Raw genomic sequence first — 15,469 nt, 5'->3', positions numbered from 1 at the left:
GTTTGTGTGTCTGGAGCACAGAACCACTCTGAAACCACTTGTGTATTACAATGATCCCATTTACATGTATTTAAGAAAGCACTACACACTACAGACAAAACAGCCTTTCACATAGGCGCAGCACAGCGGGCAGCGTGTTGATTTCTATTTTATTTTGGTTAATCATTCAGCCCTACCACTTATAGTAGATAACCTACAGGATATGGGTTGTTTTGGCACTTTTTTGTGATTTGTTGTGGTCATACATTGCCTTAAACACACAACAGAACAGCTATGACGTGAAACAACTGTTCACTGTAAGGTGGTGCCATGTTGTCTGGATTCAGTGAGTACTGCTGACTGAGACAGCAGTTCCCTTTCAGCTAAGAATCACCTCAAACTCACCTAAGATCTGTATGTAACAAAATATCATTACTGCTGTATACAAATAATGTAACTAGGCATGTTTAGTATCATTTAAAAGGTCTCAGCGACTGGTACTATGGTCTCATCCCAACAGCAGTAGAATATCTGGTAACACAGTTTTAAGAATGTAGAGAAATTACGGCCACTGCTTGGGGGTGCACCTCCCTCCTTGGTCTTTCTTCTAAATTACATCCTGTATGCAGATAAAGTATGACCCCAGGACTTCCAAACCGAACCACTCCCAAATTCCTTTTGTTTATGTTTTCACTGGTTTGGGTATTTAAGGAAATGTAACACATTGTTCATTGGAATTTTCTGTAGCCAAAATCCATGTAGTTTCAAACTACGTACTTTGCTGAAGTCAGGTACGCATCTGTTACTCTTAAGATTAATCTTTGAGCATTAGATGTTTTGTAATGATTATTTCTGAGTTGATTAATTATGTAATTGGCTTTATACATATTTACCTGACAAATAAATTGTTAAACTTTGATTTATTCAGAATTCCGTTTGGATTCATTATGATTAGAAATTTTTGCGCATACAATATTAACACGAGCGCACTTGACCAGGATATGATTATAACTGTGGGCCAAGAATGCAAGCAAATCCTCTGGAACCATCAGCCACTGACTTATCGCTCATCTAAATTAAGTTGTAGGTACATGACTAAGCAAACCAATCATTTGATTCAGTGAGGAAACCTAATCTAATGATATTAATAAACCCTTACAACCTCTGGATTTAGAATGAACTGGCAACCTCGTGTCCGTAAGATTCAATTATTATTTTGGCCGGCATGAACTTTATTCACACATAGTCAGCATAAAAGTAATCCATAAAACTCCAGTGGTTAAATCCATATCTTCAGAAGCGATATGATAGGTGTGGATGAGAAACAGATCACTTTCACATTCTTCTTGTTGTGTTTTTGGTGATTCACATTCTTCTCGGCATATCGCCCCCTGCTGGGATGGGAGAAGATCTTCTAGCAAAAAAATGACTTAATATTTATCTGTTTCTCACCCACACCTATCATATCTCTTATGAAGACATGGATTTAACCACTGGAGTCGTATGGATTACTTTTATGGTGCCTGTATTTGCTTTTTGGAGCATAACAATTTTGGCACCCATTTACTTGCATTGTACTGACCTACAAAGCTGAAATATTCTTCTAAAAATCTTAATTTGTGTTCTGCAGAAGAAAAGAAGTCGTACATATCTGGGATGGCATAAGGGTGAGTAAATAATGAGAGAATTTACATTTTTGGGTGAACTACCCCTTTAAAGTGATAGCTCAGCCATAATTTAATATTCCAAGTCAAGTCAAGTGGCTTTTATTGTCATTTCAACCATATGCAGCTAGTACAGTACACAGTGAAACAAAACAACATTCCTCCAGGACCATGGTGCTACATAAAACAACATAAAAACAACATAAAACAAATTCAGAACTACGTGAGACTACACAGAACTAAATAAGACCGACACATTACTACATAAAGTGCATATGTGCAAACAGTACAAGATGGTACAATAATTGCTAAAAGCAGGACAATAGGCACAATAAAAGACAGTGCAGCACCGACCAGTACACAGATACACAGAGCAAAAAAACTGGGTAGATAATACAGAAATGTGCAAAAATTTAAAAGGGAGTTGGATGGTGTTCAGTTGTGTGTGTGTGTGTCTGTGTGTGTGTCAGTCCAGTCTCTGAGTATTGAGGAGTCTGATGGCTTGGGGGAAGAAACTGTTACACAGTCTGTCCATGAGGGCCCGAATGCTTCGGTATGTTTTGCCAGATGGCAGGAGGGTGAAGAGTTTGTGTGAGGGGTGCGTGGAGTCATCCACAATGCTGGTGGCTTTGTGGATGCAGCGTGTGGTGTAAATGTCCATGATGGAGGGAAGAGAGACCCCGATGATCTTCTCAACTGTCCACACTATACTCTGCAGTGTCTTGCGATCCGAAATGGTGCAATTTCTAAACCAGGCAGTGATGCGGCTGATCAGGATGCTCTCGATAGTCCCTCTGTAGAATGTGGTGAGGATGGGCAGTGGCAGATGGGCTTTTCTCAGACTTCGCAGAAAGTAGAGACGCTGCTGGGCTTTCCTGGTAATGGAGCTGGTGTTGAGGGACCAGGTGAGGTTCTCCACCAGGTGAACACCAAGGAATTTGGTGCTCTTGACAATCTCCACGGAGGAGCCGTCAATGTTCAGCAGAGAGTGGTCGCTCTGTGTTCTTCTGAAGTCAACAACCATCTCTTTTGTTTTGTCCACGTTCAGAGACAGGTTGTTGGCTATGCACCAGTCCATTAGCCGCTGCACCTCCTCTCTGTATGCTGATTCGTCATTCTTGCTGATGAGCCCCACTACAGTCGTGTCATCGGCGAACTTGATGATGTGATTCGAGCTGTGCATTGCTGCACAGTCATGAGTCAGCAGAGTGAACAGCAGTGGACTGAGCACATAGCCTGGGGAGCCCCAGTGCTCAGTGTGGTGGTGGTGGAGATGCTGCTCCCGATCCGGACTGACTGAGGACTCCCAGTCAGGAAGTCTAGGATCCAGTTGCAGAGGGAGGTGTTCAGGCCCAGCAGGTTCAGCTTTCCAATCAGGTGCTATGGGAACAATTGTGTCAAATGCTGAACTGAAGTCTATGAACAGCATTCGAACATATGTTTCCTTTTTGTCCAGGTGGGTGAGGGCCAGATGGAGGGTGGTGGCGACAATGTCGCCTGTTGAGTGGTTGGGACGATACGCAAACTGCAGGGGGTCCAGTGAGGGGGGCAGCTGGGTCTTGATGTACCCCATGACAAGCCTCTCGAAGCACTTCATGATGATAGGTGTGAGTCAGAGCATATGAGCGAAGTGGAGCGGTGTGACACTCCGCTCAATAACCCGCTCCATGCGTGCCGCTCACGGCCCAAGTGGATGCTCCGCTCAAGTACCGCTCACGCTCACCGTTAAAAAAGCATTCACTCAAATCCCGCTCCGACATTAAACTTCTCTGTAGTATACTTGGTTCCATACATGTACACAGGGGGTAGCTACAGTGGCCCAAGCAACTTCCCCTTTGCCCACATGGGCTGAGGTGCCCCTCTGAGTGAAATATAGACTATAGGCCGACATTTATTAAATTATCAAATTATGTGATTGTATTGTTGTGTTTTTGTATATAAAATCTCACTGTTTATTTTGGACTGGTTTACAACTGCTGTTAGATAATTGGGTCTACCAGAACTTCGTTATCATTTGTAATCAGTCAAATATTTCTCTGTTAGCACATATGTCATTGACCATCTTCAAATAATGCCTTAAAAAATTCCAGTTCTAAATTACCATTATTTACTTTAAACAAGTCATCAAACACGCCTCTACAAATGATTAAACATATGTGCGTTGGCACGGAAACTCGCATACACCAAATTTGCGCTTTTCAGTTTAAACTGGACCTGAGTGATACAACCGACCCAGAAAAACACAATCTTTTCAACTTTAAAGTTTGTTCGAGTCGTTTATGGCAATTATGAAAACATGGACTGGTACCAGGAAAAATGTTATAGGTAAAAGTGAAATTCATAATTGTTTTTCAGTTGTCTCCACGGAATAATTATACTGTAGATTTGATACATTAATAGGTTACTGATTTAATGCTATCAGATTTTGGGTCTGTAAATTAAAATGAGCAATTTCTCATCCTAATTTTGTGTTCAGTTTTAAAGGGTGTATTAAGTTATCCAGAAAAGAGCAGTGAATGTTTTTCTCTTTTTCAGTGTTGTTGCTTTATTAATATTCCGTACAATTGTATATGTACAAATCAAATGCAATCTATAGGACTGTGGTTATTTATATAATAATTATTATATTAGTAGATACCATGTGCCCCCTTGTTTTTCCTTGATATTTTTAAAGCATTATAAAGTGAATCTGGGCTTTATATGCATCAAACGATTATGTCTTGTGCATGCACACTTTATATGTACAGCAAGGGTTAATCATGGATTTAACAAATAAAACATATTTTCCTTGCATAAAGTGAGATTTTTTTCCAATATATATATTTGATGAAATCATGTTTAATGATCCTAAAACAAATAAAAATTATTTAATTCACAAATTACACTGCCTTCGTTTAAGAAAAGTGTTTTGTTTTTTCTAATGTACAATCATTTATAGCTTTTTTCTCTGCGCATGAATGCAGCAAGCGATGTCGAAGATGTCATCTGCAACCACTAATCTACAGTTTTTTACATTTCACTTATCGTTAAGGTGTTGATTTGGCTTTGGGAAACTGACCAACATTTATGTGCTACTTTATCCAGAAGCAGAAATCAAAAGCAACAGGCGGTTGATGAAGTGAGATTATTCCGTTATGAAATTCTCTATGCGAGAGCAGAAATCTTTACCAATCAAATGCTCAATTGTACAATGGAGGCATGAAAGCAGAATGCTCTGCCTGCAAATTAGGACACACTGATCTGCAAGATCATACGTGTTTATTGGTTTTGATGCAGGGATTTTTTGTGTGTGTTTGCCGGGATTCAAAGAAAAATGCTTTGCCAATATACAGTATTATTAAGCTTATATATTCAACTGAGGGTGCTCTAACGTTCGCAAACCTGCAGAACCGGGCTCGCATCTAGCTGGCAGCTGCACTGACATGATGGCAAAACAACAAGATACATTAATTATCTATTAATTTATTATCGAATTGTAGTATAGTCTACTAGCTCACATTTTGCTGCACTACCATCGTGTAGCACATCCTTGTGCTTTCTGGCAATGTGACACGTACGATTCCAAAAGGAATATTTGCTCATTCTCATGGTCTCTCCACAGTCCCTTTCGATTTCCTCATTCTTAGCTTTGATTTATACTTTGCATTTATTTAGGTTATAAGGTTTGCAACTTCACTAAAACAATGTTAGAGCTCCATAACCTCAGGCCTATTGCTTATTTCGCAGATTCCCAAACCAGCATATCACGAAGGGCATTCTGGGTTGAGCGAGCGGCACTGAGTGGCCTGAGAGAGCGAAGTGGAATCTTCAAAAAGGCGCTCTCCGCTCAGGTGAAATTAGCACCGCTCCGCTCTGCACACATGCTCTGGTGTGAGTGCAACGGGACGGTAGACGTTGAGGCAGACACTGAAGACTTCTTCGGCACAGGGATGATGGTGGTGGCCTTGAAGCATGTTGGAACGACGCCGCTGCTCAGGGATATGTTGAAGATGTCAGTAAGAACATCCGCCAGCTGGTCTGCACATCCTCTGAGCACTCTGCCAGGAATGTTGTCTGGCCCAGCAGCCTTCCATGGGTTAACCCTGCCTAGAGTTTTCCTCACATCACCCGTGGTAAGACATAGCGCCTGTCTGCTGGGAGGAGGGGTGGTCTTCCTTGCTGCCACATCATTCTGTGCCTCAAACCGAGCGTAGAAGTCGTTCAGTGCATCTGGAAGGAAGGCATCACTGTCACAGGCAGGTGATGTTGTCCTGTAATTGGTGATGGCCTGGATGCCCTGCCACATGCGCCGCATGTCGCCGCTGTCCTGGAAGTGGCTGTGGATTCTCTGGGCATGTGTGTGCTTTTCATCTCTGATGGCCCGGGACAGTTTGGCCCTCGCTGTTCTTAGGGCCGCCTTGTCGCCTGCTCTGAAGGTGGAGTCTCGGGTCCTCAGCAGCACACGCAGCTCCGCAGTCATCTACGGCTTCAGGTTGGAGCGTGTGGTGATGGTCTTGGAGAAAGTGACGTCATCGATGCACTTGCTGATGTAGCTGGTCACTGATGCCATGTATTGGCCTCCAACTTGGTGGAGTAGCCATCAGTGGCAGCCTCCCTAAATATGTGTCAGTCAGTGTGCTCAAAACAGTCATGAAGAGCAGAGATGGCTCCTGCTGGTCAGGTTTTCACCTGTTTCAGAACTGGTTTGGAGCATCTGACGAGCGGTCTGTATGCTGAGATTACCATAACAGAGATGTGGTCTGAGTAGCCGAGGTGGGGGTGGGGCTCCGCCCAGTACGCACCGGGGATGTTTGTGTATACAAGATCCAGCGTATTCACCCCTCTCGTTGCAAAGTCCACAAGCTGATGGAATTTAGGGAGCACTGACTTGAGATTTGCATGGTTGTAATCTCCAGTGACAATAAATAGTCCGTCAGGGTGAGCGTTCTGCAGTTCGCTAATAGCCCCATACAGTTAATCATTTCCCAACACTCATGTTGTTCTAAACCCATGTGACCTTCTGTATTCTGTGGAACCCAAAATATTTTAGACAGAATTTTAGAGACTGACAGTCTCAGTCACCATTCAATATATATATATATATATATATATATATATATATTGAATGGTGATATATATATATATTGAATGGTGATATATATATATAAAACACATTCACTGAAAGTAAACAGTAACCAAGGCTAACATTCTGTCTAAAATCTCCTTATTGTGTTGCATGGAAGAAAGAAATTCAAAAGGGTTTGGAACAACATGATGGTGAATGATGACAGAATTTCCATTAATAATAATATTAATTCTGTAATACATGTTAAATATGTATTATGTAATGGAATGTAGGGAGTTAGCATCCATTATGTCATATGTGAAAGTAACGAGTTACTCACTACTTTAGTTTACTTTTAATTGGATACTTTCTTACTCTTACTCAAGTAAGTATTAATGTTAGCACATTTACTTCTACTTGAGTAATAATTTTTTTTTAAAGTTATTGTACTTTTACTTGAGTACAGTTTTTGGCTCCTCTGCCCACCTCTGTTTGTGGCATAATGTTGATTATTACAAAAATCAATTTTTACTTGCCCCTCCTCTTCTTTAAAAAAGCAAAAATCTGTGTAACAGTGTGGCACTTCCAATTGGAGTGAATGGGGCCAATCCGTAAAGGTTCAAATAATCACTGTTTCAACACTATAGCCACAAGACGTAAATAATATGCGTTAACATGATTTTATTGTGATATAAAGTTATAGCCAAATTCACAACTTTGTTGCCATGATAACAACGGAGTAAACCCTAAAACTCTAAGAAGACTGTAAAAACTATGTTTTAAACAACTTTACAGATCAAATAATAAGTGCTTTTATAAAATTATACGCTTCACATTTCTGCCGTAAACCCTACAAAAATTGGCCTCATTCACTTCCATTGTAAGTGCCTCACTGTAACCTCGATTTTTGCCTCTTTTTTTTTTTTTTTGCCTCTTTTTTCTTTTTTTTTTTTTTGAGTCTTAATTATTTTCTGTGGCATTATGCCACAAATGCTGTCCATTGATCTTAACTTGTATTAAACCTGTATTATTCCTTTAATCTATTTTATAATTTTTAATTTTTAGGTTTATATGTTCAGATGCTGAAAATAACAATGTTTTTGTTTTAACAGCACAATCTGCAGTGCTTTTTAATATAAGAGGAAGGAGATACAGACCACTGCAGGCAAAGAGGTGTGTATATCGATTGGAGTATATAGCAAATCAATCAAAAAGTAATAGGTCTGACCTCATGGTTAAAGTGCCGTCATTACTGCTTTATAACTTTGTTGCTTATAGTTTTTTCTCAGGTAGACATTTTATGTTAGGGGAGAAACATACTGTACATTATCAAACTTCAGAAACCAATCAGAGATTACAACTTTTTACAACTTTTTGGTAAGGTGTCATACCCATCTAAAATATCATCTAAATTCTATTTAATCTACTACTACAGAGTAGAAAAAGTTTTCAGCCTGAGCTTAAAATGAACATACAAAACTTCAATTGATTATGAAGAAAATAAAAAAATACTCAAGAAAAGTCAAACTCAACAGACAGGAAAAGACATTGAATAAATAATTTAATTCAAGATTCTGCATTGCTAGGTTGCTAATCAAATAATATTTGTGACAAATTACCTATTAATTATGCTATATGGAACATTAACAAATTATGATTAGACAAATAATTCACTCTTCACTTAATTCTCTTTTGAAATGGATGTCCACTTTAGAAAAGTTATAAAGGGAGAAAGCGATAGAAAGAGAAATAGAAATAAATGGCATGGATCACTGCTCACATGCCTTATATTAGCACCTCAGTCTCATGCATGGGTCCATTAGTATTCAGCTGAGCTTGGGGTACATGACTGAACACTGGGGGACTGAACCTTCCTTCCCCTTTGTCATTCACCTCCATTTCCCCACCTCTCCCTCTCATTAGTTTCCAACAGGCCATTTTGATTCCCACATACCAGCCAGGACAACCGTCTGTCCCGCCCCTCCTCTCCAGTTGTGAGGGCCAAACAGTTTTCTGCTCAGCTGAGATTTGACCTTTCCCTCTGATTCATCTCTCAGCTGAAATGCTGCTAAATAGATGTCTCTTCCTCCAAATGAGAACAGAGAACGCCAAAGCAAGTTTAAAATCTGATGTCTGAATTTGAGGTAATACCGAGGGCAAACTGCAAAAATGGCTGTGTGGAACTTACAGATCACAGCGCTTCTCTGTGGCCAATCGGCATGATTACTGCTGACCTTCAAATGGGCTATTTGCTCTTGTACATCCATACAAAAATAAATACATAAATAAATGAAAAAATATGAAAAGATGGATGTGTTTTATATAGTGCCAAGCAAGGTTGTGCACCATTCAGAATTAAATTGAGAATGCCATTCAAATAATCATTTTATTTCTGAATTTAAATTACATTTGAATTGAAGTAACAATAAAACACACACACACACATATATATATATATATATATATATATATATATATATATATATATATATATATATATATATATATATACTCACTTAGAACTTTATTAGGAATACTATGGTCCTAATAAAGTTACCGAAGTGGTCTTCTGCTGTTGTAGCCCATCAAGGTTTGTCATGTTGTGCATTTTGAGATGCTATTCTGCTCACTACAATTGTACAGAGTGGTTATCAGAGTTACCGCAGCCTTTCTGTCAGCTCGACCCAGTCTGGCCATTCTCCATTGACCTCTTTAATCAACAAGGCATTTGAGTCCTCAGGACAGCTGCTCACTAGATGTTTTTTGTTTTTGGCACCATTCTGAGTAAACTCTAGAGACTGTTGTGTGTGAAAATCCCAGGAGATCAGCAGATACAGAAATACTCAAACCAGCCCGTCTGGCACCAACAATCATGTCATGATCGAAATCACTGAGATACATTTTTTTTTTTTCCCCATTCTGATGGTTGATGTGAACATTAACTGAAGCTCCTGACCCATTTCTGCATGATTTTATGCGCTGCACTGCTGCCATACAATTGGCTTATTAAATAATCCCATGAATAAATAGGTGTACATGTGTTCCTAATAAAGTGCTCAGTGAATGTATATATAATATATATCATTATATTTTATAATTTTTCTTGTCCATGTTGCAAGAACACTTCATTTCCCAAAATGATCTAATTTACCCTGCTATATCATTATAACTATGTATCCAAACAACATGAGGCAGGCTTACATGATGGAAACTCCAAAGACATAAGAAAGGGATCTGTTCTAATGAAATACCTTTGTTGTGTCTATGCTGTATTTCTTTAAATTGCAATTAACTAAATTGCTGCTGATTTTTGCCTAACCCTGTGCCAAGGTCTTTTGGAGAGTGAAGATGTTGTGTCAGCAGTGTCATAAATACACAATTAAAACATCCACTTTGAATTCTTTTAAAAAGACCTAATGAAAGCATTTTTTAACTCAGAGGAAAATATTTGCATAAATGTATGGATTTATTTTTAGCCGTTTGGCTTGTGATCAGAGAATATATGATTACATTACACTGAGAGGCAGAGATCAGGTAAAATTCACCCTGACAGGGGACTCTTAATAACATTTGGAGTGATGCAGAGCCTCTGATCTGTGGGTGCTTTAACTGGCACACTACATTAGGGGCACTTTATGATTTGGTCTCTATCACTTTCCCTCAGACTTCTTACAAAATAGAAAACCCTGTCATTCATCTGCTATGTTTTTCTGGTACCTTTATAAAAGTTTGAATACATTACATAACCAATAGTTAACATGAACTTGCAATGTTTTCAATATTGTTCGATATTTTTTTAATCTTAGTCGATATCATTCTTTCTTTCTTTCTTTCTTTCTTTCTTTCATCCTATCTATCTATCTATCTATCTATCTATCTATCTATCTATCTATCTATCTATCTATCTATCTATCTATCTATCTATCCTTCTTGGTAATGCATTACAAGTATTGTTTATTGTTAGTTCATGACACGTTATGCATAGTGTTATGTAACTAATGTTAATGTATACAACCTTATTGTAAAGTGCTATATTTTTTTGATCTCTTTTCCATGTACCTTTTCCAAATTTAGAGTAATATGATTCAAGTAATATAATCTGTACAAGAAATATAATTATCAAAACAAATAACATTTTATATAAGTCATCCCAAAAAATAACACTTAATGGAGTTTCACTTGTTACTGTACATTGCATACGAGCATCCATTAAGCATTCAGGAAGTTATCACTACCAGCTGTCAACAATCAAAGAAGATAAAAACAAATCCTGCTTTACTCTGATTTTGTGCTCTCGCTGTTCTATTTTCAGCCTGGAAATCTTTAAGATGCATTAGTTAGGCTAAATAATGCATCATTGGCTGGCATATGGGCAGCTGGATTCGCTCATTAGCTGCAACAGTCCTGTATGATGCTGCTCAACTAACTATAACTAATGAGCCATTTTCTGTGACATCATCATTGCTTTGGCCACCATAGTGCCGTGGCAAAACCCAGGAGATGATAAACCCTGGCAGAGCCAGACAATTTTGCATCTAAAAGAGACACGTTTCACAACAGATACTAACATGCTGTCAAAACTAACAATACTTTGCACTGTAGCTCAGTGAAATTGGAAACTGATTTTTTGCAGTGACTGTCTTGAAGCAAATCATCTTTTTAAAAAAACTGACAATGTGATTTCAGTGGAACATGTGCTGTATGGATGTGGATTTCATTAGAGGGTCCCTGATGTCATTGCTATTCATAATATTCAGAAAAATTACTTCAGCACATATAAAAATGACATAATTCATAGACAGCATGAACTCCAGACTGTGCCCTATTATTCACTGTCTTAATGATTAAATAAAAAATGTGCAGATCGATGACAACTGTATGTCTGCACAGAATTATTCACATCTGGTCCAGAATGACATAATGGACAGGAATGACATCTCTTCAACTCCACTAAGGCATCATTAACATGCATCATGGCCTATGACTTCACTGCATAATGAGAATCCAATCCATAATGATAGCCAGAAAAATAAATGAAACCAAGACAACCAAAAAAAAAAAAAAAAAGAATTCAACTGAAATCTGAGTGTCTCTTCAAACATTTCTCACCTTTCTTATGTGTCTCAAAAGTACACCGATAGGTGGATAAAAAGAAGTTCCATCACGCAAAAAGCTGTCATGTCATTGTTATGAAGCGGCCCCATGTGCGAAAGCTGGCAGGGTGGAGTACATGTTCTACTACTGTGGTCCCCCTAGGCCAAGTGTGGCTTCAGAGTGACACAGAACCCTGTGTTGCTATGGTGACTGCTGATGCAGGTAGGGCCAGAGGGCAAATCCCATTGCTTATTCTCACAAGCCCTACTGGCCTTCTGTGAGAAAGGGTTTGAATAAAAATGCTGGCCTTACATATACCTGGAAGTTGCTTTCAGCCTAGCTACCTGCCAATCTTGTGTACCTTTGTGCTGTCAGAATCTTTACTCCTGACTTTAAAGTAAGTGAAACGAGAAAGGATCTGCTTGCGTTTCAGTTTCATCTTAAACCTAGCAAACTAAAACTATTTTTAAAAATAGAAACAGGTAGTTCCGGTCCTCTAATAAGAAAGTCAAGAACCTTGTAAGAAAGTCATACAGGTTTGGAACAACATAAGGGTGGGTAAACAATGACAGGTGAACTATGCCTTCAATTATGCCTTAGCTTCGTTTAAAATTATTTTAATTAGCAAAGCAAAAATACGATTTAACTGGCCATATTGTGTCAAAAATGTAAGTTACCCCATATCAAATTCTTGTTTATACAATTGTTGGATAAAAGCACGTTTGCAATTATACACTTCTAATTCCTATTTTCCTAAAGACTTTCTATAGTGATTCTTTCAGGTAAACTGGAATATACAGTATGTGGACCCAGGCTCTGCAGATATTTCTACAGCACTGATTTATTCATGCATAGGCTAGGCAGTGCTATATGTTTACAGATGTTCTCCTCAAGGATAGCAGATTTATATGGAGTTCATACTGAGTCTAGTTGCTTTAAGCAGCATGTGTAATTTGAGGTATATTTACAGTAGCAATTAATATTACATTATTTTGTGTTCGTAATGGAGCCCAGTGACTCACTGAGCTTGGAAATACCATGTAATTTAGATGTTTTATAATCCCTCCCACAGCTTCCATAGACACCCACAGAGACATTTGTATATAAAACATCCATTTGGAGTTGAACTATTCCAACCTGAGAGCCTCACACGGCAAATATTAATAATGCTTCTGACTCACGATTAGCAGTACATTATAACTTGGGTTTAATTCTTTTTGTTTTCTCCTTTTCACTTACTCCTAAAAATAATTAAATTGCAAATTGCAGAAGTCATGAGGAATGAAATCAAAATAACAAATATGTAAATTGCAAATATCTCATAGACATAAATTACTGTGTTGTCACATCTGTTGTAAATTTTTGCTCAATTAGACTAAAGAACATAGTTTTTCTAAAAGCACAAGTTTGGGATAATGGGATGAGCCATTGTAATCTGGTATTTCAAACAACATCTCCCAGCTGGAGTTCTTGAAGTAATTACTCAACAGTGCAATATAGTGTATGGATGTGTATATTCGACTGACAAGAAACAAGATTAAGTCTGTGCACCTGTGAAGTTTATATTATATTGTTTGCAATAAAATATCCCAAAAGCCTAAGAGTGTTTATTGAGGTATTGTAATGAGACAGAAGTGTTTGTTCCTTCTACTAGTCAAAATATCACATTTGTGGGCGTGCAATTTGAAGAAATACCTAGCTATAGAAAGTCAGATTTCTTTCATCAAATAGTTTATTATGTGTCCAGGAGTGTTGGTTATTCATGTTTTTGAGACATTATAGACAATACAGCTGATTTTCTAGAAAGATGAATACATAATTTTGATTAAAAGTAAAGGCCAGCATCATCAAATCACTGCCAATCATGTTAAAATAAAGATTTTTCTAAATCTATGAACTGATCATCATTGTCCCATGTCTGCCAAACATGTTGAGTGGTCCAAACGTCATCTGCAGCCTGAAACTGAACTTTTGGTCGGATATTAGGAGTAAATGCACTTAGCTGCATAGGAAAGCTATCGGATGCACCCTTGCTCCCTTGCTCCCTATTTAGTGAATGACTTAACCTCCAGTGTGCTGTCTGTCTGCACTGGTCTCCAAACAGTTTGAAATGCACTTTATTTCTATCCTAACTCCATATGTAATTTTTCAGCTTTTGGATGAATACATTTATTCTCAATGTGAAAATGCAGAGTAAATACTATATAGGAATGCATTTACTCATGTTAAAGAATAGCACCTTATTGTACAGTGTTAACAAACAAAAATCGAACAAAATTTAGATAAAAATTAAGCGATATGACCCACAGATTTGTTACTATGTAAAGTTATTCGAAATAACGAACATGTTTTTGGAACATCTGTCAGAAAACCGCTCCACAGCACTCATCTGAGTACTTCATGTATATCAGCGCACCAAAGTGTGAAAAATAAATGAAACACTTAAAGCAGAATATCAAACAAAACTAGAGACACTACTCTTTACAGCCAAACATGTTTCAGTGAAAACATTTCAAGAGGTTTCTCTCCAGAGGCACTTTTGTTGGCGCTGCGCCCATAGAAGCAGTTCATAGAAATCGACGCCATGGTGCTTGGTTACGTGACTTCATGCATCAGAAGTTTAACCCTTAAATGACTCCTTAGAGTGTCCAGAACAGTATGCAATGAGTTTAAATTAATTTAAATTATGCGTTGTGTATAGCGAATCCAAAACAGCAAGTCCTTGCATGAGGCCGCAGGGTTGCACAAAGCTAGAGTTTACTCAGAATGGTGCCAAAAATAAAAAAACATCTGGTGAGTGTAAATGTTTTTATATGTGTTTACATACTTACAGTTTCTATAGTTTGGGGACAAAACTGGCCCCAAATTTGAGCTAAATCTGACAAAATCTCCTACTATGGACATTTGGCAAAGTACTTAATTGGAAAATTAATAAAGCAAAAATATATAAAGCAAATACTGTTAAAGTTAAAATTCTAAAAATGCAAAAAGTTTTCTTTTAGGGGTAGAGTTAGGGTCTGGTTTAGGGTTAGTCTATGATATTGAAATGTATATAAAAATAATAGATATTTATGGAATGTCCCAATTTAGATTGCAGAGTAAACGTGTGAATGGGTGAGTAAGATTAGGGGCTCCTGGCAAGGTTTTTACCTCCTCTCTTGTTTAGCTTGGCGTAACCAGGTGCATAACCACTGGTGAACACAGAGGAGCTGGTGAAGGCATTATGGGGGAGTGGCGTGACCAGCGCTTCATCACATTTTTCTGTAGGGGAAGAAAAATAAAGAGAAAAATGCTAACATTATAATCACACAAAATAACACAACAAACAACATTAAAGCAGCACAGATCTCAACTTAAGAACTATTTAAGGAAAAAAAAAATTCCCTTGCCACAAGCTAACCGCAGGCTGAATAAGAAATGAGTCAACCACATGTTTAATGAGCTGAGATGCACATCATGACAGAGATTTTGTGACTGCAGTCTCTATTAACACAACAACATATTAAACAGTGGAAGAATTTGGAAAATGGTGCCAGTGATCCCACTGGTCATTACTCAGGTATGAGGGCTTCACCGTTAAAAGGCTAAAATTCTAAGCCTTTTAAATAGAAATGGGTATTTATTAGTCAATCATATTATTTAGTCATTCAGTGTACACACAATTCAAGATATTATTATTTGTAGGTGT

General features: G+C 38.1%; 1 protein-coding gene across 1 annotated transcript in view; it reads right to left on the bottom strand.

Moving 5' to 3' along the window:
- LOC127431520 (contactin-associated protein-like 2) overlaps positions 1 to 15,469 on the bottom strand; it is a 588,401-nt gene that overhangs the window by 372,530 nt on the left and 200,402 nt on the right. Inside the window, exon 2 of the mRNA XM_051681959.1 lies at positions 14,932 to 15,042. Coding sequence (XP_051537919.1) covers positions 14,932 to 15,042 — 111 coding nt within the window. The remainder of the gene's footprint in view (positions 1 to 14,931; positions 15,043 to 15,469) is intronic.

This window comes from Myxocyprinus asiaticus, chromosome 41, assembly GCF_019703515.2.
Source record: "Myxocyprinus asiaticus isolate MX2 ecotype Aquarium Trade chromosome 41, UBuf_Myxa_2, whole genome shotgun sequence".
In the NCBI taxonomy this organism is placed as follows: Eukaryota; Metazoa; Chordata; class Actinopteri; order Cypriniformes; family Catostomidae; genus Myxocyprinus; species Myxocyprinus asiaticus.
This window is presented reverse-complemented; position numbering and strand designations above follow the sequence as displayed.